The sequence below is a fragment of the Dryobates pubescens genome, chromosome 1, assembly GCF_014839835.1.
Source record: "Dryobates pubescens isolate bDryPub1 chromosome 1, bDryPub1.pri, whole genome shotgun sequence".
In the NCBI taxonomy this organism is placed as follows: domain Eukaryota; kingdom Metazoa; phylum Chordata; class Aves; order Piciformes; family Picidae; genus Dryobates; species Dryobates pubescens.
Genome location: NC_071612.1, coordinates 35,836,274 through 35,860,909, shown reverse-complemented (window position 1 = coordinate 35,860,909; position 24,636 = coordinate 35,836,274). Strand labels below are relative to the sequence as shown.

The window sequence follows — 24,636 nt, the reverse complement described above, 5'->3', positions numbered from 1 at the left end:
GCCCCCACTACAAGAAGGATATTGAGGGTGTGACGCATGTCCAGAGAAGGGCAACAAAGCTGGTGAAGGGTCTGGAGAACAGGTCTGGTGAGGAGCAGCTGAGGGAACTGGGGTTTAGTCTGGAGAAGAGGAGGCTAAGGGGAGTCCTCATTGCTGCCTAGAACTACATGAAAGGAGGTTGGAGCCAGGTGGTTGATGTTCTCTTCTCCCTTGTAGCAAGTGAGAGGAAGAGAGAAAACAGCCTCAAGTCGCACCAGGGGAAGCTTAGGTTGGATATTAGAAGAAACTTCCTGACTGAAAGGCTTTTCCAACATTGGAACAGACTCCCCAGGGAGGTGGTTGGATCCTTGTCCCTGGAGGAGTTCAAAAGACACGGAGATGTGATGCTGCGCGGTGTGGCTTATCACCAGGCTTGGTAGAGTTAGATAATGGTGGGACTTGCTGATCTTAAAGGTCTTTTCCAACCAAATGGATTCTGTGATTAATGAAGCTCCTCTAATCATGGAGTAATGGAGGGTGCTTGACACCCGGATAGCATTCTAGGCAGCTCTGTTGTCTGAAAAGTAACCATCATGAATGGAAAGAAACAGTGTGTCCTTAAGTGCTAAAACCAAAACACAGACAGGAACATTCCTGGAAACTTGACTGCTCTAACCTGCTTGCGGTACTATGGGGTAAGGCTGAGAGTAAATCCCTAGGTACATCTTGAGATGGATGAGTAGGGAATCACAGCAACATCCTGGACAGGCTTAAAAGAACACGCTCATTGGAAGATCCTTCAGAATATCCTTCCAAATATGGGGCATTTTGTCTGTTCTGTCATGAATATACTCATTGCTAAAGCAACAACAAAAATAAATTCAACATAGGATGGTAGCTTGGTGGAAGGCATGGAACAGACTCTTTACTCCCACACCTCTAACAATCTTAGGAAGCCCCCAGAACAGCAGATGCAAAAGAATAGAATAGAATTAACCAGGTTGGAAAAGAGCTTTTAGATCATTGAGTCCAACCTATCACCCAACATCATCTAATCAATTCAACCAAGGCACCAAGCACGCCATCCAGTCTCTTCCTAATCTCCTCCACTGATGATGACTCCACCACCTCCCTGGGCAGCCCATTCCCATGGCCAGTCACTCTTTCTATGAAGAACTTCTTCCTAACATCCAGCCTAAACCTCCCCTGGCACAGCTTGAGACTGTGTACTCTTGTTCTGGTGCTGGTTGCCTGGGAGAAGAGACCAACCCCCACTTGGCCACAACCTCCCTTCAGGTAGTTGTAGGCAGCAAGAATCAGAATAAAAATGCAGTGTCATATTGGAGTGACCAAAGCTATGGAAAGAGATCAAGAATGATATTAAAATAATAACATGGCCAGTCTTGTTTTCTCTTAAATGAAAACACATTTAGCAATCCTATTGGATACCTTACAATTGATCACAGCATTTATGATAGCAAATCTATTTATCTGGGAGAGGTGATTTTTCCTATGCATTCCACAACCTTCTTCAGTATTGTAATCCTTGGCTTTACAGCTATGCTCCTGACAACAGCAGAACGTTCATGAACTGGGATCACTAAGATGAATAGGAAGATAGAATCTTAAATTAGGTGTATTTATGGCTTTAGAAGGATATATTGACATCCACTAGCCTATAAAAAAAAAGGGGGGGGGGGGGGAACCATTAACTTGCAATTATAAGCACTACAATGATGAACAAAAAGAAGCAAAAATTAGACTAAGATGTAATCATTCAGAACAAAGCACCTGAAGCAAACCAGGACTATTGCTAGAGCCTCCTGAGACTGGTTGCTTGGTGAGACACTGGAACAGCTTACCCAGGGAGGTTGTGGATTCCCCTTCCCTGGAGGTGTTCAAGGCCAGGCTGGATGAGGCCTTGATCAATCTGGTCTAATGGAAAGTGTCCCTGCCCATGGCAGGGGGGGTTGGAACTGGATGAACTTTAAGATCCCTTCCAACCCAAACCATTCTATGAATCTATGAACCTGGCTTTAAACTTTATTCTTAAATGTATAGTCCTTTTTTGTAGTGGTACCCACATTTTGGCATTTGTCTTAAAACTGGACATGATACAATCCTCTAATTTGTTTAAAAAGAGCAACACTTTAGTAAGCTGAAACTCACAATTTAATTAATAATTTTAGATGTAGTCCCATGATGAATCTTCAAAAGAAGCCTCCATATAGTTCTAATGATCTGTAATAGAACCATGTTATAGTGATCCGTTCCAGAAGGACTGACCAAAGACCTCCTGGAGGGCTCCTCCCTCCTCTACAAAGCACATCCTCCAGCAGGAGAGAAAGCTTTTAGGCTTTGACAGCATCCTGGAGCAGAACTCTCCCTGGAATTTGCATTTCATCTCTTGGAAAGATGCAAGTATCAGGTTACCCAAGATTATTAGTGAATAGCCTGTTAATATATTTCCCTGACAGAACTGGGCAGGCAAGGTACTAATAAATTCTCTTTCCTTTGATGAGAAGTATAAAAGCACTGCATTGTGGTTTCACTGTGCAGTTAAAATGATGATTAACATTTAGTTACACAATCTATGTAATGCACTTTGCATGGCAGTGTAGAAAGCAGTCATCAAAATGAAGTGTTGGGGAAACTAAATAAGGATTTTCATATCTGTCCTAAATGGACAGCAGCTCAATATACTTCAGACTTCTCAGAAACATTTCCAGGTTGGATGTACTGCTTGCATAGGCTCAGCCTGGCTCATCAAATATGGATCTCTTGGTTCAGAGCTATCTGACGTGTTAGCTTTCCAACTGTAGTGAAATAGTTCCTGCAGTTGTGGCCTGCTGGAGTGGATGCAGAGCCTCTATGCATCAGACAAACGTCTTTACAATGAGGGTGGTAAAATACTGGCACAGGTTGCCCAGGGATGTGGTGAGACTCTGTCCCTGGAGATATTCAGGATCAGACTTGTTGTGGCCCTGGGTAGCCTGCTCTAGTTGGAGGTGTCCCTGCTGACTGCAGGGGGGTTGGTCAAGATGACCTTTGACAAGTCCCTTCCAACTCAATGCAATCTATGGATCTGTGAATCTCATCAAACAGTGTTTATAAGTCTAACAGGGAACAAAAAACCACCAACACAAAACAGCAGCCTTTCTATATTATCAGCTCATACCAAAATCATTTCATCCTCATCTTGCTATATCTGTGTTTGAACTATGACTGCAAATTTGTTTTGGTCAAAGTCCATCCAACTTTACAACAAAAAATTAATGTCTGTAGGTAACCCTCTGCACTTGACCAGCACAGCACAACCCTGCAGACTCTGCTTCAGGTCTGACTGTACCCTTGAATGCTCTCAGGAGAAGTTCATAGTTCCTCCCTCTGCTTTCTTCTATATGCCAGCTTTTTACTCAAGCCTTAGTCTATGTGGGGGGATAAAGTACACAAAGATCCCATCTCTTGAGACTGTCACTGCAAAGTAGGAAGGAGGTGAGCATGAAATAAGCAAGGCTACCATCTAGTGGCACAGCTCCACTTTCCTATTTCAGAGGAACCTACACCATCAAATAACTCTTGCTGGATATATTGATCCTAAACACAAGCTTAACATAGGAATTGAATTAGAAACATTTAGTTTTAGAAACATTTAGTTTTAGAAACATTCAGTTTTAGCAGAATGGCAATTTTGTTTGGAACTGTTCCTCTAACATACTTACACAGCTCACTGTGACATTAAATCTCCATTTTAAAATACTGAATCAAGTAATTGTCCACAAAGCACAAAACCCACCATGCACATTGCACAGGCAGGCAGGAGATTTAAGAATTAGACTTACAGCATGTAATTTTTCATTACAGGGAGCTCAGTCCCACTGAGGCATTGCTTCCCAGGATCTGTGCAGCAATATGTATGGCTCCCATGGAGTTCCTGTCTCATTGCCCAGTACTCCCTGGACAAGCATATAGTGAAAGACTAATTCTGCCATGGAGAATCTTCCCTGTGGTATTTATGGAGAAGCAAAGACTGTGACACATCAGTAGTAGACAAGATTGCTCCAGTAGTTTAATTAAACCAGGAACTAAATCAAGGCCTCTTGCTATGCTCAAGTGGCCCTCTCCCATCCACTGCATTAGCTGTCTGGGGCATGTTACTGCTACCTTAATGAAGGCTGTATGGGAGTAACTGCAATCTGGAGCAATTTTCAGGCCAGCAGTTTGTTTCTTTATTGGCATGCCAAGCAAGGCAGAATGATAATTTTGAAGAGAAGGCTCTGAGGAGACCCTATTGTGGCCTTCCAATATCTGAAGGGGGCTTACAAGAAAGCTGGGGAGGGACTTTTTAGGGTGTCAGGGAGTGATAGGACTGGGAGGAATGGAGCAAAAATAGAAATGGGTAGATTCAGATTGGAAGTTAGGAAGAAATTCTTCACCATGAGGGTGGTGAGACACTGGAACAGGTTGCCCAGGGAGGTGGTAGAAGCCTCATCCCTGGAGGTTTTTAAGGCCAGGCTGGATGTGGCTCTGAGCAACCTGCTGTAGTGTGAGGTGTCCCTGCCCACGGCAGGGGGGTTGGAACTAGATGATCCTTGAAGTCCCTTCCAACACTAACAATTCTATAATTCTATAAATGCAAAGCCTCACAACCAGGAATAGTTGTACAGTAAGTTATAAATACTCTTTCCAGACATCTGACTAGATGTAATTTTCTGATCTCTCCTTTCCATGCCTGTTATACAGCAGGGTATTGAGATTTCCTTTGGGTGGGGTGTAGGAAAGGTGGCCTGGCCTGGCCCCCAGGCATATCAGCTCCTAGACTACATGATGCACTTACCCAGTCCACCCACTCATCCAGCCACTCATCCATACAGGGGCATCTCCATTTATTTTGTTTTTTATCATTACAGGCAAGTTCTGGAGGAGGCAAGAGGGTGATTGTGCTAGCTTGCAAACAATCACAGTATTTGAAATAGGAGAATATACCAGCTGGGCACTGCAGGAAAACAGCCCATGTTGGACCTCCTAGCTGGAGGAGGCAGGCAAGGGAAAGCTGCTGTTTGTAAGGAAAAGCTGCTAGCAATGCAGTTTCTAAATGCTACAGGAGCTGCTCAGGCATTCTGCTGGAAGGCAGTGGGGTGCTATTAGAGCTGACTTCAGCAAACTCTCTTCACTATTTCAGGTGGACAGAAATACTGAAAAGATGCCAAAGAGCAGGGCCTGCAGTTATGGGTAGTCAAATAATCAGAACAGCTCACAGCTGCAAAGCTGATGTGTAGATGTTCTTGCCTTGGCTGCTTCAGACAGGATGTGTAGCCCTGCTTTCTGAGGGGCACTCCAGTGTATGATACCAAACATTTTTCTACAGCTGAGAAACAGGAATACAACAAAGGTTTTGCAATGCTTATCTGTGAGGCTACAAGCATTTTGAGAGGGCAGTTGTTCAAACAGCACAAAATAAAGCACAGCTTGGAAGTTTTAGGCCAACATCGCTCTACTGACAGTTACTGTGTTTCAGTCCTGGCACTCTTGCACCTTGGATCAGTGCAGAGGAGAGGGACCTGGGGGTGCTGGTGGATAGAAGGATGACCATGATCCAGCAATGTGCCCTTATGCCCAAGAAGACCAATGGTATCCTGGGGTATATTAGAAATGGTGTGTAGTAGGTGGAGAGAGGTTCTCCTCACCCTCTACTCTGCCGTAGTGAGGCTGCATCCGGAATACAGTGTCAGTTCAAGAAGGACCTCAGGGAACTGCTTGACAGAGTCCAGTGTAGAGCCACAAAGATGATGAAGGGAGTGGAACATCTGCCTTTTGAGGAAAGGCTGAGGGAGTGGGGTCTCTTTAGCTTCAGGAAGAGACTGAGGGCTGACTTCATTAATGTTTATGAATATATGAAGGGCAAGTGCCGGGAGGATGGAGCAAGGCTCTGCTCAGTGATAGGACAAGGGGCAATGGGTGCAAGCTGGAGAAGAGGAGGTTCCACATGAACATAAGGAAAAACATTTTCACTGTGAGGGTGACAAAACAGTGGAAGAGGCCTGTCCAAAGAGGTTATAGAATCTCCTTCTCTGAAGACATTCAAAAGCCACCTGGATGTGTTCCTGTGTGACCTGCCCTAGGTGATCCTGCTCTGACAGGGGGATTGGACTTGATGATCTTTCAAGGTCCCTTCCAACCCCTAATGTTCTGTGATTCCCCGGAAGTACTGCACTGCTGGTTCTGCTTCCTGCTGAGCAGCCAAGGATGGTGCAGCAGTGCAGTTCCCTGGGAGGCAGTCAGGAAGCCCATATTTTGGGCCAGAATGGCAAATCCACTCATTTGCTATGTATTATGTACATTCACATCCACTAATACACATTAATGAAGAGGTGTGGAAAGCTAAGATAAAGTTGGGAACAGTAGATTTACTAACAGCAGAACTCCAGTGCTTTGTCTCCGAAACAAGAGAGACAAAAGTCCAGTGTCTAATGCCCTAAACAGAGCTAGAAAAGCCCAGGCTGCAAATGCACTCAATGGGAATTTTCCCCTATGTGTACAAACATACACTGGAAAGAGCGGCCTGGTTTGTGTTTATATTTACAGCTACAGAATGTGATGCAGCCCAATTGTTTTTCTGATCCATAGTGTAGCTCACCACCACCACCTAAATATTTTTCTCCACTGACACAGGGGTTTGTTTCAGTGTGCACATTCAGAGGCTAAACACCTCTGCTGTAACAATAAGGCTCAAGGGCCAAACAATGGTGGTGTTCATACCCGCGTGTGCTTGGCATGAGCTCTTCAGAACAGTGCCTGTTCAACTGATCCTCAGAGACACAGTTTCTCCACCACTGACAAACACTGTCCTTAGCTGAAGGTAGGGGGTTGGAAATTCCTCATTCTGTAACATGGAAAAAGAATGCCTAGAACAGAGAAGAAGAAAAGCCTCCCTTTTTCCCTACTGTCAATGCCTACCCTAGGCTGCATTAAGAGGAGTGTGGCAAGCAGGGCAAGAGAGGTGTTCCTGCCCTTTCCTCTGCTTTTGTGAGATCCCACCTCAAATACTGCATCCAGTTCTAGTGTCCCCATCATAGGAAGGACACAGAGCTGTTTAAGCAAGTGCAGAGGAGGACCACAAAGACAATCCAAGGGTTGGACACCTCTGCTACAAGGACAGGCAGAGGGACCTGAGGTGGTTCATCCTGGAGAAGTCTCTGGTGGGGCCTTATTGCTGCTTTTCAGTACCTGAAGGGATCCTACAGAAAGGCTGGAGAGGGACTTATTATAAGGGTGTCTAGCAATAGGACAAGGGGGAATGGCTTTAAGCTGAGGGACAGCAGGTTTAGACTGGATCCTAGGAAGAAGTTCTTCAGTACAAGGGTGGTGAGACTCTGGAATAGGTTGTCCAGAGAACCTGTGGATGCCTACGTCCTGGGGGTGTTCAAGGCCAGGTTGGATGAGGCCTTGAGCAACCAAGTCTAGTTGAGAGGTGTCCCTGCCCATGGCAGGGACATTGGAGTAGATGATCTCTGAGGTCCCTTCCAGCCTAAGCCATTCTATGCTCTGAGACCAGCCTCTGAAGACACGCAAGCAGGCACTAGAGAGTTAGACTCTAAGAGTGGCTCAGGGCAAAGGCAAATCTGGAAGGAGTGATATTAGAAGAAGCTTTTTCACTGAAAGGGTTCTCAAACATTGGAATAGGCTCTTTCAAGGTGGTAGCCGAATCCCCATCCTGGAGGTGTTTCAAAGAGGCAGAGATGTGGTGCTGTGGGACATGGTTTAGCACCAGACTTGGCAGGGTTAGATAATGGTTGGACTTGATGATCTTGAAGGTTTTGTTCCAAACAGAACTATTCCATGATTCTGTGCTTCCCAACTGGGCTTGTTTCACTGATTTTTTTAAGTTAAGTGCTTACAGTTGAGACAAGACTTAGAACCTTCCACCAGAGCAGTGTCAGAGCAGTTGGGCCCCTGCACTGCTGCATCCTGCAGCTGGTAAGAGCAGCACTTACAACACAACTGCTCTGCATTAGCCATGCACTTCATGGTCCCCACATGTAAAACTCCTTGTGACGGAAGTCAGACTTAACCAAAGGGTTATGTTCTGCCAGATGTACTTCTGGAAAGTGGAGTAAAACTTAACCAAAGGGTTATGTTGTGCCAGATGTCCTTCTGGAAAGTGGTTATTAATGTGGGGTTAGGTCTCTCATTCTCACACAGTTTGAAATCAAAGCCTTGTCTTGTAAGTACAAGGGAATAGCTACTGTTAATTTGTAATTAACACAGGAATTGGTACAGGCAATACTTTGGGGGTCTTGGTGGCTAAAAATCACATACTGAATTCCACTAGCATGACTAAGGGATCTGTTTAAGACTTCCAAGTGCTGTTGCAGAGTGAAGAAGCAAGAGCAGCTCAGTTCTAGGTCTATGAAGCTTTATATCTACCACAGTCACCCTGATAGAGTCTGAGCTGCGCTGCTCTGAGTCATTTCTGAGTCACCAGCTTGCCAGAGCTGCACACCAATCATACACAGAATCACAGAATGGTGGGGCTTGGAAAGGACCTCTGGAGACGATAAAGTCCAACCCCTCCTTGCCAAAGCAGGTTCATCCAGAGCAGGTTGCCCATGGAGGTTTTGAGTACCTCCAGAAAAGACTTCACAACCTCTCTGGGCAGCCTGGTCCAGTGCTCCAGCACTTCAGGGAGCTTGTCTAATTAAAACCAAAATCCCCACACTTCTCATAAGCATGCACATGTAAAGAAGGAAGCAAATCCTTTAGCACAGGTTGGTGTGAATGTTGTGGTATTCATGTCCCCATTGATGTACAGGAGTTCAGGGTTGCCTGTAGGGTTGCCTAAGAGGTTTGGGTTTGTTACAGAAGTCGTTTTTAGGGAACATGCTGAGCTGAGCACACCTTTATTTCAGAATTTGTATGGGTAGGGGTGAACATCTATGTAAAAATGAGATGAGAAGTAAGACACAGTTAAGAATACAGGACTGGGTCAGATGACTGGAACAAAGCAGACATCCATCAGGGTTACCTGACAGAATTAGCTAAACAGCTTCTTTTTGGCTTTGCTTTTTGTTGTTGTTGTTTTATTTCACGATGTGGCTTTGTTGTTCACTGATTTCAAGTGTCACCTACTTTAAATTCTGTTAAAAGTCTCCATTTGCATAAAAAAAGAGACAGGATGAATGAATACCTTTTGCGTCCCCATTAATGCTGATTGCTATCCATCCCCTCTTCCTTCTCCACCAAAGAAGACAAACTGACCTCCAGAACGCAGTGCTTGCGCTGCTGAACTGGAGGAGTGACAACATTTGACAATGAGTCCCCTTCACATGGCAGTCCTTGTCCACAGGTGCCTTTGCTGTCAGGCAAGCAGGAAGAGCTCCTTTTCTTTGCAACAGATACAAGAGCTCTTGTTATTCCCTTCTGGCAGAACCTTGCCTCTCCCTTCTTCATCCAACAGCAGGCAAGCCAGTTTCTCACATTCCCCTGAGAAAAAACAAAGCCACACTAGCATGTAAAGAGACCACAAGTGATAACAGACTTGGTCCAGAAGTTAGGTCCCTCCTCAGCAGCTCCCTTAGGCATATATTCTGCCCTTTCTCTGAAAAGGTTTCAATCTTGAGGATGGAGGCCACCAATGTATCTGGCAGGTGGCCTATGCCTTTCCCTCAGCACCCCACACACCTAAGGAAGGGCATCTCTACCACCTTAAAAGTACTAGTGAGTCACTACTGATATTCTTTCAACTGACTGACAACAGTCCTCAGCTCTTCTTTTTTTTTCCCTACTGTCCTCCAGCTTCAGAGTGGGTAGTGCTCAGGAGATGATTTGAAGCAGCCTTTTATGGAGTTTCACAAGAAACACAGCCTATCTAAGGTAAACCCTCCCAGCAGTCCCAGAGGAGAGGCTGTAATTGCTTTCTCAGTGCTATATATTATGGTGGACAAGTATTCAAAAGCAAGTGTGAGGATAGGTTGAGACTATAAGATGAGACTGAAGCAACTGAAGACTGCAGGGGGAAAGCAGACCAGGGTCACCCCAGGCTGGCCTGGCTCACCACAGCACTTGGGAAGAGGCACTGTGTTGTACAAGAGAGCGCACTGCAAGGGTCAAGGGCTGCTACTGCCAGATCTCAGCAGCAGTAGTTTAATTCTCATGGCTCATCTTGTTTAATTTTGTACCTGTTAATCTGAGGAAAGCTTTGACTGGATGAAAATGTAAGCATGGATGTAAGTCCTCATCACAGATCACCCAAGTGCTACATCAAAGTTAGAATTCACAAAATGAGGTCTTCCTGCTCAAGATGTATTATTTTACCTCTCTAGGTAAAAGCACTGATCCCAAGAAATAACAAAATAAAGACAGAGGAAAGAAAGATAGTATCCTGGCTTGTATCAGAAACAGTGTGGCCAGCAGGAGGAGGGAAGTGATTGTCCCCCTGTCTACAGCACTGGTAAGGCCACACCTTGAGTACTGGGTTCAGTTTTGAGACCCTCACTACTAGAAAGATATTTTGGTGCTGGAGCAGGTCCAGAGGACAACAATGCTGCTGAAGGGTGTGGAGAACAGGTCTGGTGAGGAACAGCTGAAGGAAGGTGAAGAGTTGTTTAGCCTGGAGAAGAGGAGGCTGAGGGAAGACCTCCCTGTTTTCTACAACTGCCTGAGAGGAGGCTGTAGCAAGGTGGGTGCTGGTCTCTTCCCAAGCAACTAATGATAGGACCAGAGAAGGTTTAGATTGAACATTAGAAAAAAAAATCCTCACTGAAAGGATTATGAGGCACTGGAACAGGCTGCCCAAGGAAGTGGTGGAGTCACCATCCTTGAAGTTATTTAAAAGACATGTAGATGTGTTGCTTAGAGACATGGTTTAGTGGTAGATTTGACAGTGTTAAGGCAATGGTTGGACTCAATGATCTTAAAACTTTTTTCCAATCTAAATGATTCTATGATTCTCCTCTACTAGACTAGACTAGAAAGATGGATTTTTCCTGGCCATAGAGGAAAAAGAGTGGCTTGCTAACATGACCAAAGAAAGTGTTTGAGGGAATGGAGACATGCTGATTTCCCAGCTGCCAATATAGTCTTCCTTACAGAATCATAGCATGTATCGGGTTGGAATGGACCCTCAAAGGTCATCCTGTCCAACCCCTCTTATCCATCAAGACAAGCCTTGCAAGCTTTCATATCAAGTGAAAGCAGACAGTACATAATTTCATCAGAAACGAAGACATCCTTGACAGCAATGATGTCCCTGTGCCCACCTTTGGGGAAAGAGAAGGAAGATGCTCTCTGTTTGTCCTCCTTCTACCATGAAAGAAAGCATAGTATTGCTGTGGCCCTGATGGTCACCACCACCATATGGTAGATATGATTTTGCAGAGGGATAAGGTGAACAACCTTAACCACCCCTTGCTTGTGTAGAAGGTGTTAGGAGAACATAACTTTTCCAACTTTTGCTTTAAGCAAAGAAAGATTTAAGGTTTTTGTCACATTCCCAACTCAGCTCTGAGCTGATTTGAATTTTTTTTCACTTCTCAGTCTTCCTTCTGCTTGACATTTGAGGCATTCTAGCTCAGAGCTCTTGGCCCATGGACCTGGAGAACAGGTGCCTAGCACTGGCTGTTCTTTTGTTGCTTCACAGCACTGGGCTGCAGTCACCCAGGCTCCTCACAGAAGTATTTAAACTAACCTGGCTGTGAGTCAGAAAGCAGCACATAGCCTTTCTTCCTGCTCAAGGCTTTCATGGACCCAGGCCCTCAATAAAAGCAATCATTTGTGCTTGCCCTTTGGGGCCCCCAGATCTTCTCATTAAAGGCTGGGGCACTCACATACAGGAATTACTGCTGTGCTCCAGACAATTTACCAGAAGGGGGATGTTACTGCCTTACACAGATCCCTGATGCCCGCTGTCCCCACAGTGGCCTCACATATGTTTGTCATGCTTTATGTTTGGTACCTCGTGACACAGTGTATTGATTCTGGCTGGGATGGAGTTAACTTTCTGGTGTGGTGCTGTGTTGTGGATCTGTGACCAGAACAGTCCTGATAACACAGGGAGGTTTTAGCTATCGCTGAGCAGTGCTTGCACAGCACGAAGGCCATTTCTGTTCTCACGCTGTCCCTGCAGCAATAGGCTGAAGGTGCACAAGAAGTGGGGAGAGATACAGCCAGGACAGCTGACCCCCAAGTGACCCATGAGATATCCCCAACTATATGGCATTGTGTTCAGCAGTAAATGCCAGGGGGGTCAGTTTCTCAGGGGACTGTAGCTCAGGGACTGGCTGGGCATGTTGGCTGACGGTGAATGATTGGGTTTTGCATCACTTGTTTGTCTTTTTTTTTCCCTTACTTCTCCTCCCTTTGCTTATTAAACTGCATTTATCTCAACCCACAGGTTTTCTCACTCTTGCCCTTCAGATTTTCTCCCCCATCCTGCTGGGTGGTGGGGTGGTGGTGAACAAACAGCTGAGTGAAGCTTGGCAGCCTACTTTGGGTAAAGCTGCAGCATGTAAGACTTTCTGCAGCATCTAATCTGAGATAAAGGCAACTTGCTTCAGCTAACACCGATGTTTTACTTTGGAAAAGCTGTCTAGATTAGGTGGTGTAGCTGGATATCAGGGAAAGTTTTATAGCAGTCACAGAGAGAATACAATCTATTGACTTGGTGGAACCCATATGCAAATAGTTGGGGGCAATTCCCTTACATCTGTCCCTTGCAACACTGCAGAGAGAGATGTGAGTAGATACACTGACATGGAAAATGTTAGTGGTGGGAAATGAAGACAATGTTTTACTAAGCTTTCCAGCTACCTAATCATGCTAGCTGCTAAATGATGGGAAATTGTCTGGCCTCACAGCCCCATATCTACCAGGTTAAAAGCCTGTCATGCTTCTGTAAAGTTAGCCCTGTGTGGTCCTCATGGACTGTGACTCGCTTCAGCAGGCTGGTGGCTGTCCTGCTGACTACCGGGAATTTCCTAACCAGACATAAAGCCTGCCCTTGCTATATGCTATAATGTGTACTCAAGCACCCACGATTGTAACAGTAGTTATGGTGAGCTGCAAGGTAAAAATATGCATTCTTCTCTTATCCCCAGGCAGTTACAGTTGAATTCGTCCATCCTAAAGCTGGTCTCCCTGCTGCAGACCGCTATAACTGAACTGGGTCTCACAGCTCAGTCTCCCTTTATAGTCAAGGAAGAGAAACTCATGTTTCTAGAGCACAGTTTCCCTCAGCCCAAGGCTAACATCTCCGTTTGGTCCACTGACTGATGCTCTCAAATGTCTTCTTGCTGCTGGTTATGGAGGCACCCTAGATTCTCTACCATAGATGGATGGCTACTACCTTAGTCGCACTAGGACTTGTCATGAGTGGCCTTAGGCAAAAGTAGTCTTTGAAACCTTTCAAGGATGCTGCAATTCTGTGTATGTCAAGCTCTCAGGCACACTGCTGTGGTATAACTGAGCTGTCATAACTGCCCTCAGGCAAGATTTACCACATCAGCAGACATATTTATAGTAAGTCATCACAATAATCTCCAATACCTTCAGCTCACTGTAGGGTAAGTGCAAACAGGCAGTTATCAGAAGAATGGTGACAGGCAGCATTGGGTTCCTTTGGCTCCAGTGCCTGCACCACCATGCACCTGCATCCCACTGCCCTGGGCACCACCAGCCAGCTATAGACACTGATTATTTGTTTTGGAGGCAGAGAATAGGGAATTAAGATTTCCAAGGATAGGTTTGGGATCCTTCTTTTGGGAACTGAATCATTTTATAACAAAATGAAGAAAGGCATAGGCCTGAGGTGTTTACTAGGCAGGTGCAACAGATGAAGATGGGGACTTGGACTGCCTCAGGGCTTAGATTTTGTCAGGAGAAAAGGAAAATTATTTTCTAAGGAAAAATGTTCTACCTTAGCTTTCATTTCAGGAGCTCTGCATTGTGTAAAGCTAGCTGTGTTTCCTTCAGCACCCTGCTTGTCATGGGTACTTCTGTTAAGAGAGCTTCTGAACTCAGAAACAGCCCTTTGTTGTAGGTCTAGTTCTTACTTACGTAAATCTCCAACTGAAACATGGGGGGAAAGAAAATACTACTGCTGAGTCCTATATTTAAGAGAAAGAACCATGCCAAAAGCTCATACATGTAGCAAAGATTCCTGTGTACACCCTTTCTAGGTCAGACATCTTGAGCAAAAGCTATATTCACAGTGCTGACAAGTAGTATTACCACATCTGGACAGTGCCAAAAGTTCACAAGTACTTCCAGTCACTCTTCCATGTGAGTTGATTTTATTGCAGTAATGGGAATGTACTGGGTTAAATGTGCTAGGTACATCTACCTGCACTGAAGAAGGACAAGGGGAGACTTCCTCTTTGCAAGGAGGTATCACAGTATCACAGTATCACAGTAACTAAGGTTGGAAGAGACCCCAAGGATCATCAAGTCCAACCTGTTCCAACAGACCTCACAACTAGATCATAGCACCAAGCGCCACGTCCAATCTCCCCTTGAACACCTCCAGGGACGGCGACTCCACCACCTCCCTGGGCAGCCCATTCCAATGACGAATGACTCGCTCAGTGAAGAACTTTTTCCTCACCTCGAGTCTAAACCTCCCCTGACACAACTTGAGACTGTGTCCCCTTGTTCTGGTGCTGGTTGCCTGGGAGAAGAGACCAACCCCCACCTGGCTACAACCACCCTTCAGGTAGTTGTAGAGGGCAATGAGGTCGCCTCTGATCCTTCTCTTCTCCAGGCTAAACAATCCCAGCTCCCTCAGCCTCTCCTCATAGGGCTTGTGCTCAAGGCCTCTCACCAGCCTTGTCGCCCTTCTCTGGACACGTTCAAGTGTCTCGATGTCCTTCCTAAACTGAGGGGCCCAGAACTGGACACAGTACTCAAGGTGTGGCCTAACCAATGCAGAGTACAGGGGCACAATGACCTCCCTGCTCCTGCTGGCCACACTATTCCTAATACAGGCCAGGATGCCATTGGCCTTCTTGGCCACCTGGGCACACTGCTGGCTCATGTTTAGGCGGGTGTCAATCAGCACCCCCAGGTCCCTCTCCGTTTGGCAGCTCTCCAGCCACTCTGACCCCAGCCTGTAGCTCTGCATGGGGTTGCCGTGGCCAAAGTGCAGCACCCGGCACTTAGACTTATTAAATGCCATCCCATTGGACTCTGCCCATCTGTCCAGTCGGTCAAGGTCCCTCTGCAGAGCCTTTCTACCCTCTAACTGACTAACATCTGTTCCCAACTTGGTGTCATCTGCAAACTTGCTGATGACTGACTCAACCCCCTCATCCAAATCATCAATGAAGATGTTAAAGAGGATGGGGCCCAGCACTGATCCCTGGGGGACGCCACTGGTGACTGGCCGCCAGCCGGATGTGGCACCATTCACCACCACTCTCTGGGCTCGGCCCTCCAGCCAGTTCCTAACCCAGCACAGAGTGTTGTGGTCCAAACCACGAGCTGACAGCTTAGCCAGCAGTTTACTGTGGGGGACGGTGTCAAAGGCCTTGCTGAAGTCCAGATAGACTACATCCACAGGCCTCCCCACATCCACCAGACGGGTCACCTGATCATAGAAGGAGATCAGGTTGGAGAGGCAGGACCTGCCCTTCCTAAATCCATGTTGGCTGGACCTGAGCCCTTGGCCATCCTTCAGGTGCGCAGTTATTGCCGCCAGGATAATCTGTTCCATCACTTTCCCTGGCACTGAGGTCAGGCTGACTGGTCTGTAGTTTCCAGGTTCCTCCATCCGTCCCTTCTTGTGGATGGGGACCACATTGGCCAGTTTCCAGTCACCTGGGACCTCCCCAGTGAGCCAGGACTGGAGGAAAATGATGGAGAGCGGCTTGGCCAGCTCATCTGCCAGCTCTCTCAGCACCCTAGGATGGATCCCATCCGGTCCCATGGACTTATGGGTGTCCAAGTGGCTCAGCAGGTCCCGGACTAAATCCTCATGGATTTCTGGGGCATTACACTGCTCCCCGACCCTATTACCCAGCTCAGGAGGCCACTCATCCTGGACTCCTACCTTGCTGTTAAACATTGAGGCAAAGAAGGCGTTCAGGACCTCAGCCTTTTCCTCGTCTTTGGTCACCATGTTCCCCTCCAGGTCCAGTAAGGAGTGGAGGTTCTTCTTGCCCTTCTTTTTAGCATTGATATATTTGTAAAATTGCTTTTTATTATCTTTCACAGAGGTGGCCAGCTTCAGTTCCAACTGGGCCTTTGCCTCTCTAATTTTATTCCTACATAATCTAACCACTTCCTTAAACATACCTCGAGAAGCCTTCCCCTCCTTCCAAAGGTGATACAGCCTCTTTTTTTCCCTTAAATCCTTCAGGAGCTGCTTGTCCATCCAGGCCGGTCGCCTTCCCCGCCGGCTCATCTTTCGGCACATGGGGACCGCCAGTTCCTGTGCCTTCAAGAGCTCCTGTTTGAAGTAGGTCCAACCCTCCTGGACCCCTCGGTTCATGAGGGTTGGTACCCAGGGAACTTTACAAATAAGTTTCTTAAAGAGGCTGAAGTTTGCCCTCCGGAAGTCCAAGGTGAAGGTTCTGTTGGTACTCCTCCCTATCTCCCTGCATATTGAAAACTGCACTATCTCGTGGTCACTGCACCCTAGGCAGCCTCCCACGGTCACATCTCCCACTAGCCCTTCCCTATTGGAGAGCAGCAAGTCAAGCAGAGCCTGTCCCCTGGTAGGCTCACTTAACAGCTGCGTCAGGAAGCAATCCTCTATCCGCTCCAGGAATCTTCTGGACTGCCTTCTCTCTGCTGAATTAAGTTCCCAGCAGATATCCGGCAGGTTGAAGTCCCCCACGAGGACAAGATCTGATGATCTTGAAACAGCTTCCAGTTGTTTATAGAATAATTCATCAGCCTCCTCATTCTGGTTGGGTGGTCTATAACAGACTCCAACCAGGATGTCAGATTTGTTGGGCTGCCCTCTGATTTTAACCCACAGGCTCTCTATTCCCTCATCTTCCACCTCGAGTTCTGAGGCAGAAAGTGTCTCCCTAATATACAAAGCCAGGTAGATGGACAAAGGTAGATGGACTCTGGGTATGACACAACCTTTTTACATGACTTTCCAGAGGCAGGCAACTTTATGCAGCTCTGGCAGATTTTTACCAGTTTTCTGTTGTTATACTTACTGTTTATTTAATATTAATGTATTGATAGATAGGGCAGAGTCTTCTCTTAAAATTGATGACTCCTGCTCTGGCCTCTAGGCGCTGCTCATGACAGGCAGAGACTGAAACTGCTGTTTGCAGTCTCCTGTGACAGCCCAGACACAGCAGCCATCCCAGGGATGACTCTGTAGACTAGGGATCTGAGCACTGTCACTGCTGTGAGACAGGCTGAAGTTATCATAGAATCACAGAAAAAATCTGGTTGGAAAAGACCCTCTGGATCACCAAGTCCAACCAATAATTCAACTCTACAAGGTTTACTCCTAAACCATCTCCCCAAGCACCACATCCAAACCACCTTTAAACACATCCAGGTTGGTGACTCAACCACCTCCCTGGGCAGCACATTCCAATGCCTGACCACTCTTGCTGGGAAATTTTTTTTCCTAACCCCCATTTACCACTGAGCAATTCAAAAGTAGGATTGTTCTTGCCATATTTAGCCTTCTCTTCTGTAGGCTGAAAGATCTGTGCTCTGCCATCTTAGAGGAGCTGCATGGAGCCTCTCCATATGCATCTATCAGGGACCATTAGCATCATACTTGTTCATTCAGGTTGCTTTGCTGTGCTTGCATCTGACAGTGCACAAAGAGTTGGTCACAAAGGAAAGACAGCCAACAATGCTATCTATGGGTTAAATACTTTGGGCCATTTCTAGCTTGCTTGTAGGAATCAGTGACTGTTTACAGATAAAATATAACAGAAATAAATTATATTGTTATTTACCTTTTCCCCCTTCTCCCCAAAATCTCTGAGCAGTGCATACTACTCTTCCCTTTACTGTGATAAACAGAATCACAGGATCACAGGGTACTTCAGGACACTAAACTGGTTGTTTACCAGTAAAATCTGAAAGGCTGTTTAGAATCCACATGATTTCTAGTATTTCAAGTAGGTTGGTTTTGTTTCCTTGTTCAGAGATGTTCTAGTCTAGATGTTCCAAAAACATTGAATGGAGAAACTGTCAGGTCATGAATAAAAGATAAAAAGCCCAATATTTTATAACCAGCTTCACTGGACCAGTTCAGGAATCGGTTCAGACTGCAGAGATGCCATCAGCAGACAGGTGAATTTTAAAATCATCCTGCGATTTCAAACACAAGCACCTAGCACCTTATCGAACCCATCGTCTGCTTTCTGCAGTGCACACGCAGCAGCCTCCAGCCCTTCGGGAGCGCTCAGGCACGTAAATGCAGACACAGGCTTTCAGGATAAACACAGCTCAGGGGCAGGACTGATGGCACTGGAGAAACGTGAACGTGTTGCCTTCAGTGATGTCTGTCACTTGCCCCGCTGGCAACGGTGCCCAGGCAGACCAGGGCATGGCAGGAGCGGGCAAAGCACAAGAGGTCTGGGCAGAGTCCCTAGGGCAAAGCAGGGCAGACCAGGACCAGGAAGGGCAGGGCAGGAGGCCGCGGCCACCACCTCGGCCCCGCCACTTCTAGTACTTTCTCCACATCGACGTAAAGTTGGCTGGGGGGTCTCCTGCCGCCAATCGCGCCCCGCTCCCCCGGAAGAGGGGGGACTCGGGGGGGGCAGGCAGTGCCCCCGGCCCCCTCACAGCTCCAGCTTAGCTCTCCCCCAAGACCGCGACTCCCCAGCACCGACCACCCTCCCGCCTCCGCGGGCCTTTCGCTCTGCCGCGTAACCATCCAACGAACCGCTCGCCCGGGGCTGGCACCTGCGCGGCCCCCGCGCTTTGGTCGTGCCCTGCTCCTCCCTCTCCCCCCGTCGCGGCGCGGAGTGGGCCAGCCCGCCCCTATATAAAAGCCAGGTGGGCGGCTCCGCGTTGCAGCGTCGACGGCAGTGGGGGTCGCGCAGCTAGTACGGCTTGCGAGGGACATCGTCGTGCCTGGGGCACAGCTTGCCTTCTTCTCGACTCCTCACCGTCCTGCAGCCATGGCCTGGCAGCCTATGGAGATCAACCCCGAGGTGGGTGAGGGGCCACAGAGATGGGGCTGGGGGCCGCGGGATGGGGCTGGGACCGAGTGGCGGGGCACCGTCTCTCCCCGGCACACTCACCCCTCTTTCCCCGCTTTGTTTTCCAGATGCTGAATAAAGTGAGTCTCCGCCGCAGGACTGCCGCGGGTGGGTGGGCGCCGCCCGTTCTCGCTCCATCCCTCGCAGCATCCCGGCCCCTCCGGGGCAGCGCCGGATGGAGAGGAGCGGAGCGGTACCACTGTGCAGGGCGCGGCCGCACCTGCGGAGCGCCGTAGAGGCCGCGCCCTCCCCCGAGGTGTCCCCTCGGGCGGGTGGCGACGGCGGTGGCGGCCGGGAGATGGCGCCGCGGTGCCGTGCGTTGTGCTGTGTCACTGGGGTGCGGCGGGGAGCGCGGCCGGGCCCCGCCGACAGGGTCGGCGAGGGGACGAGGACGGGGAGGGGGATAGGGATAGCACGGCCCCGCCACCCGTTCGCTGTGCCCCGTACAGGTGCTGTCCCGCCTGGGCGTGGGTCCCGGCTGGCGCTTCGTGGATGTGCTGGGCTTCGAGGAGGATGCGCTCAGTGCCGTCCCCACCCCGGCCTGCGCACTGCTCCTGCTCTTCCCTCTCACGGAGCAGGTAGGTGTAGGTATGGATGCGCACAGGAGACAGTTGTTGTGCCCCTTGGAGGCAACAACTGGAGAGGGGCTGGGCAGAGGCAGTGAGTCTGTAGCAGCCCTGGTACTATGGGTAGTAGCTCACCCTGTGTGGGGTTCTGCTGTTGCCTGGGCTAGGCTGTGGCTGGCCCAAGTGCCCCTGGAGTGAAAAATAGGGTGTTGTCAGCAGCAACGCCTGTACTCGCTGGCTGGCAGCAGGTAGGGCTGGTTGCTGCCAGGAGTGTGCCTGTGGCATCTCTCCAAGCATCAGTTGGTTGGGAGAGGGCTTTGCTTGCACTGGTGGGTAAGTGGCCCGTAGACAGCACATGCTGCTTGTTTGGCTTTAAGCCTCCAAATAGTTTAAACTAAAATGAAAGCAGGGATGAAACAAGGCAGCAATTCCAATTCTCCTCTTGCAGTTTGCTTTATATTAGGCTGAGGAAAACACATCAGCAGTCTGGAGTGCGCAGAGCAGCAGTTATGTTACCATGCTGAATCATTGTCTGTAAAGGCCTAAATACGTAATGCATTTAGTCCCATTGATGCTGAGGAAGTAGATGAGGAGATAGACTTTGAAACAGTCTATTTAACAGGTTCTTTAAAGGAAGGATTATAGCCTTTCAATAGGGGTGGGTTTACCCTTGTCTGTACATTGTTCTGATGAGGAGGGGTTTATGGAGTAACCTAAAGGTACAAAGGAAACCTATTGTAGAGAGGTGCTGAGTAGTGTCATTAAATGGACCGAAACAATTGAGGGAGAATACAAAAGAGGCTCTCCATTATATGATTTCCCACCCCAAGCTATTTCCAGTGTATGGAACAGATGGAGAGGCCAAGAATGATGCCTTTGAATATAACTGAGTCATGCAGGTAGTGCATTAAGACTTGGCCTGCATCCAGTGTAGACATACGATGCTTTATTGGGCCTGTTCCAGAAGGATGAGTTTCTAGGTGAATTTTTGTCCAGTCTTGGTGTTGATTCTCCTGCACAGCTCCTTTTGTCTAATAGTTTGCTCAATAAAGATATCACTGTGATGAAATGCTGAAAACAGTTAACATGTTCACAGCATGAGAACTTCAGGAAACAACAGACTGAGAAAATAAAGGACCAAGAAATCAGTTCTAAGGTGTATTTCCTGAAGCAGACAGTCAGTAACTCCTGTGGGACTATTGGTCTGATACATGCTGTTGCTAATAATAAAGACAAACTGAAGCTTGGTGAGTATGAATGTTCTAAAGTGTCTGAATGTCAATTTTTTTTATGACAGGAAGATTGAGTGGGTATGGGCTATTGGAGGCACCAGGGGCTTTCATGCAAGCCAAAATAAGGCATGATGTACTGCCTCAGTTGGTAAGTGAGCCTTTCAGCTCTTGGCAAAGGTCAAGGAGTAGATCTTACCTACTGCCTCAATCACAGAAACAATGTATTTTGATTCCAGTCTGGTAGATGCAGAGGTATCTTGCTGAGCAATACAAGAGGAAGAGGGCACATAGTAGGAGGGGCCAAAGTCTAAGTAGTACATTCAGCAGTAGCTATGGACACTGATGTGATGTGAACTGAAGAGAGAAAATTCTTCATGCCACTTATGTCCCCTATAAACAGACTTGCTCAGAGTAGCCTGTAAGTCAGCCTAAAACATGTTTTGGTTTTGCTCAGAAAATAGCCCAGGATAAGTGCCTGTAAGTAGACCTTGCCTGCAGATGGCCCTTTTCCTATAGAAAAGGGTATAAAACTGGCTGAGGGAACTGATGGCCAGAAACTTCTAGGAACTAAGTAGAGCTTTTGTTAAAGGGTGTTGTTGGGCATGGGGGACACTTTGTTATTCAAGGACTGGAGATCCGCAAAATATAACTTAGTTTCATTGTTTCAAGATAACTTGAACCCTTTGTAGAAGGAAGAATCCCACACCAACCAAAGGAAAGCATATACAGAAGAGCATATAAATGAGAGCAGCTTTGCTTTTGAAAGGATTCTCTGAAGCAGTACACTCAATGAGTGAAATGAGTGCAGCACATCAGAGAGCTTTGCACTACTAATGTATGTTCTGGAAAACCAAAGGAAGCCTGTGGTGAGCAAGTGAGTTCATGTCAAGGCAGTGAGACAACTGGATTTTATCTGCCCCTGTTCTGTTAGCTGGTACTTAAGGTGGCACTATTGAATTTCTTCAGAACAGGACTTGCCAAATCTGCAAGGGGGGAAATTAGAAAAGCAAACCTCATTTGAACATGAGTTCCAAGCCAAGCATCCAGAGTACCCTGAAGCATTTGAACTCAGGCTGTTTATGTAGATTGTTAATAGCTTCTGGATAAACAGCTTTCTTCAAGTGATAGTTACAATAAATTCATGCTTGAGATGGTTCCAGGCTGAATGCAGTGACCCCTAGTTAGTGCAACAAGCATTGATTACTGTGGGGCTGCATCTGAACTGTGACTAATGCTTCACCTGTACTGAATGAACAAAATCTTTGATCATCTTGTGCAGATGAGGGGTCTGCCCTGAAGAAGTTTCTTGATGAAACAGCTGACCTGTCTCCTGAAGAGAGAGCTAAGCATTTTGCAAATAACAAGGTACATGAGCTACACAAACTGCTGAGAGCTATTGGCACTTAAGGCTGTAGTAACCTGTCTGCTTTCTCTTTAAGGCTATACAAGATGTCCACAATTCGGTTGCACAGGAAGGACAATGTCGGGTAAGACACAAATGTGTGACACGTGACCTTTGGAGGGCCCTTCCAATCCAAACCATTCTGTGACATCTTCGGAGTAGAGGTTAATGGAAGTATAGTGATGTAGTCTTGTCTGGCAGATGGCTGCTATAGCTCATGAGGGAAGAGAAGTGCATGACTCATAGGTGAATGCTTCTGCAGGGTTCATTCCTCCAACATCAGTTTGGATCCATTCTGAAAATGTTATTCTACATCAGGATTTCTGGTGGTTGAGCTTGAAGAGGTCTTGAGGAGACCTCTTCAGCTGAACTTCAGTTTGTTAGTCCTGTGTGGCTTTGACATCTGTCCTATAGTCACAAGTAGAATTTCCAGTAGGTTTTTAAAAATCTAACAGATCTAATGTTCTCTCCTAAGGTTGATGACAACAGTGTGAACTTCCACTTCATCCTGTTTGTCAATGTGGATGGACACCTGTATGAATTGGGTAAGGTTCTGAGAACTCTGTAGTTGGACTGGGCCTATGCACAGCAGCACTGGGGGCTTAGGTTAGATACTTGGTGCTGGTTAACCTGCTTGCTGAGGCCAGTAGCCTAATGTGTACCTTTGGAAGACTTTAACTGAAGGTGGGTTGCACTGAAGGCCTAGGCCCTCTTGTAAAGCATGTTGTCTCTTGAAGGCTGAGAGGACTGTGTCCATACATAGCTTCAGTGAGAAGGACTGTACTTAGCCTCTGACTTCCCAAGTATCTTCATGTGTGTAGCTGTTTCTTAGGCCCACACTGAGTAATGGGACTTTCTTCCACAGATGGGCGTATGCCTTTTCCTGTAAACCATGGCACAAGCTCTGATGATTTGCTATTGAAGGTAAGACCTCTCCATTGCTGCTGGTTTCCCCAAAACCAGGGTTTAGAAAAGGGTTGTGAGGCATGCACTCAGTGTGTGGTGGCTGTTCTACCTGCTGGTCAAGTTGGTGCTTACCATGGTAACAAGATAGTCACAGAGCTGGATACCTGTTCAGTGTATTTAGCTGTGGGTGTTACCAGACCTGGTCTCATTGTTGGTAAGACCCAGGGAGAAGTTGCAAAGACTTGGTCTCTACAGCAAGTTTGTTCTGATGGTCTAAAGAGTTTGTTTTCTTTGAAGGATTCTGCTAAGATCTGCAGACAATTTACAGAACGTGAGAAAGGAGAAGTTCGTTTTTCTGCTGTGGCTTTTTGCAAGTCTGCCTGAGACACTCTGAATTGATGCAAGGAAAGCAGTCTAATAGCACACCAGTAAATGCAGTTTAAACTCCAGTGCTTCAGTACTTTGTTAAACACAGCTGTTCTGGTAACTTAAATTGTTTCCACCTTTTGCTGTACACAGGAGCAACATCAGCTGAGCTTGTGCTAAATGATGAGCTCAAGTTTTAATGTGAACAGTTTGGACACATCAGAGGTCTTTAGACTTTTTTCACATGTTAAGTAGGAAATACTTAACAGGGCTTCTTTAATCTGTCATGTTAATTGAGCTGTTGGTTGATATTTCCTTGTCCTTAATGAGAATAAACTTCTGCTGGAAGACTAAATGGACTCAAGTGATCACTGTACCTTTCTCCAAAATGAGTTGCGTGGCATCTTCCTAGAGCCTGTTGTCAAAGGACCCTCAAAGCTCCCTGCACAAAGTTAACGATGTCAGCAGGATTCTACTGTTCTGAGGGCCTCCAAGGATGGAGAGCTACACCTCTGCCTGCACAACTTGGTCCAGTGCTGTACTGCCCTTCTGGTAAAGCTTTTCCTCATGCCCAGTCTGAAACTGTTGGCTGCAATTTGTCACCCTGCACACATTTGGGTAGAAGGCTAAGGTGTGATAAACATTCACATGTCAAGGTAGTGTCTGCTTCAGAGCAGAAAATGATTTGTGTTCATACTCCAAGCAACAGGATACCTACCTCAACTGCTTTCTAGTGTCTCCTTACAGGAGAGGGGATTAGAGCAGGCTTCTTCCTACCCCTAGCTGAAACAAATCTGCTGGGTAATGGCGAATGTGGTCTTTGGCTAGCCACTGTACCTTTATTGATCTGTGATTGTGTTAGGAAGGTCCTGAAAGAGGCCCCTGCAAGGCCCTCCTGGAATTATGTAAAAGCGGAGACACCTCCACTACCTGCATTTTTTAGTAGCAGGATACGTTTTGAGGTTCAAGGGGAAGAAAGCTACTTAATACATTACATATTC

The 24,636-nt window shown here is 47.1% G+C and overlaps 1 protein-coding gene across 1 annotated transcript; it reads left to right on the top strand.

Annotated features, from left to right (window-relative positions):
• The first annotated feature begins 18,969 nt into the window (after positions 1-18,969).
• On the top strand, positions 18,970-23,988 carry UCHL1 (ubiquitin C-terminal hydrolase L1). Its single transcript, XM_054163789.1, has 9 exons — positions 18,970-19,115; positions 19,232-19,243; positions 19,613-19,741; positions 20,826-20,976; positions 22,241-22,326; positions 22,401-22,448; positions 22,839-22,908; positions 23,229-23,287; positions 23,567-23,988. Exons 1-9 carry the CDS (start codon positions 19,083-19,085, stop codon positions 23,651-23,653), a joined length of 675 nt encoding a protein of 224 aa, XP_054019764.1. The 5' UTR covers positions 18,970-19,082; the 3' UTR covers positions 23,654-23,988.
• Positions 23,989-24,636: the final 648 nt, after the last annotated feature.

Excerpts from the sequence above, each read along its gene's own strand:
- UCHL1 (XM_054163789.1), top strand. The coding sequence starts at position 19,083 with ATGGCCTGGCAGCCTATGGAGATCAACCCCGAG. Across the intron at positions 20,977-22,240 it reads TAAAGACAAACTGAAGCTTG|ATGAGGGGTCTGCCCTGAAG; the intron begins GTGAGTATGAAT and ends CATCTTGTGCAG. Across the intron at positions 22,909-23,228 it reads TGGACACCTGTATGAATTGG|ATGGGCGTATGCCTTTTCCT; the intron begins GTAAGGTTCTGA and ends TTTCTTCCACAG.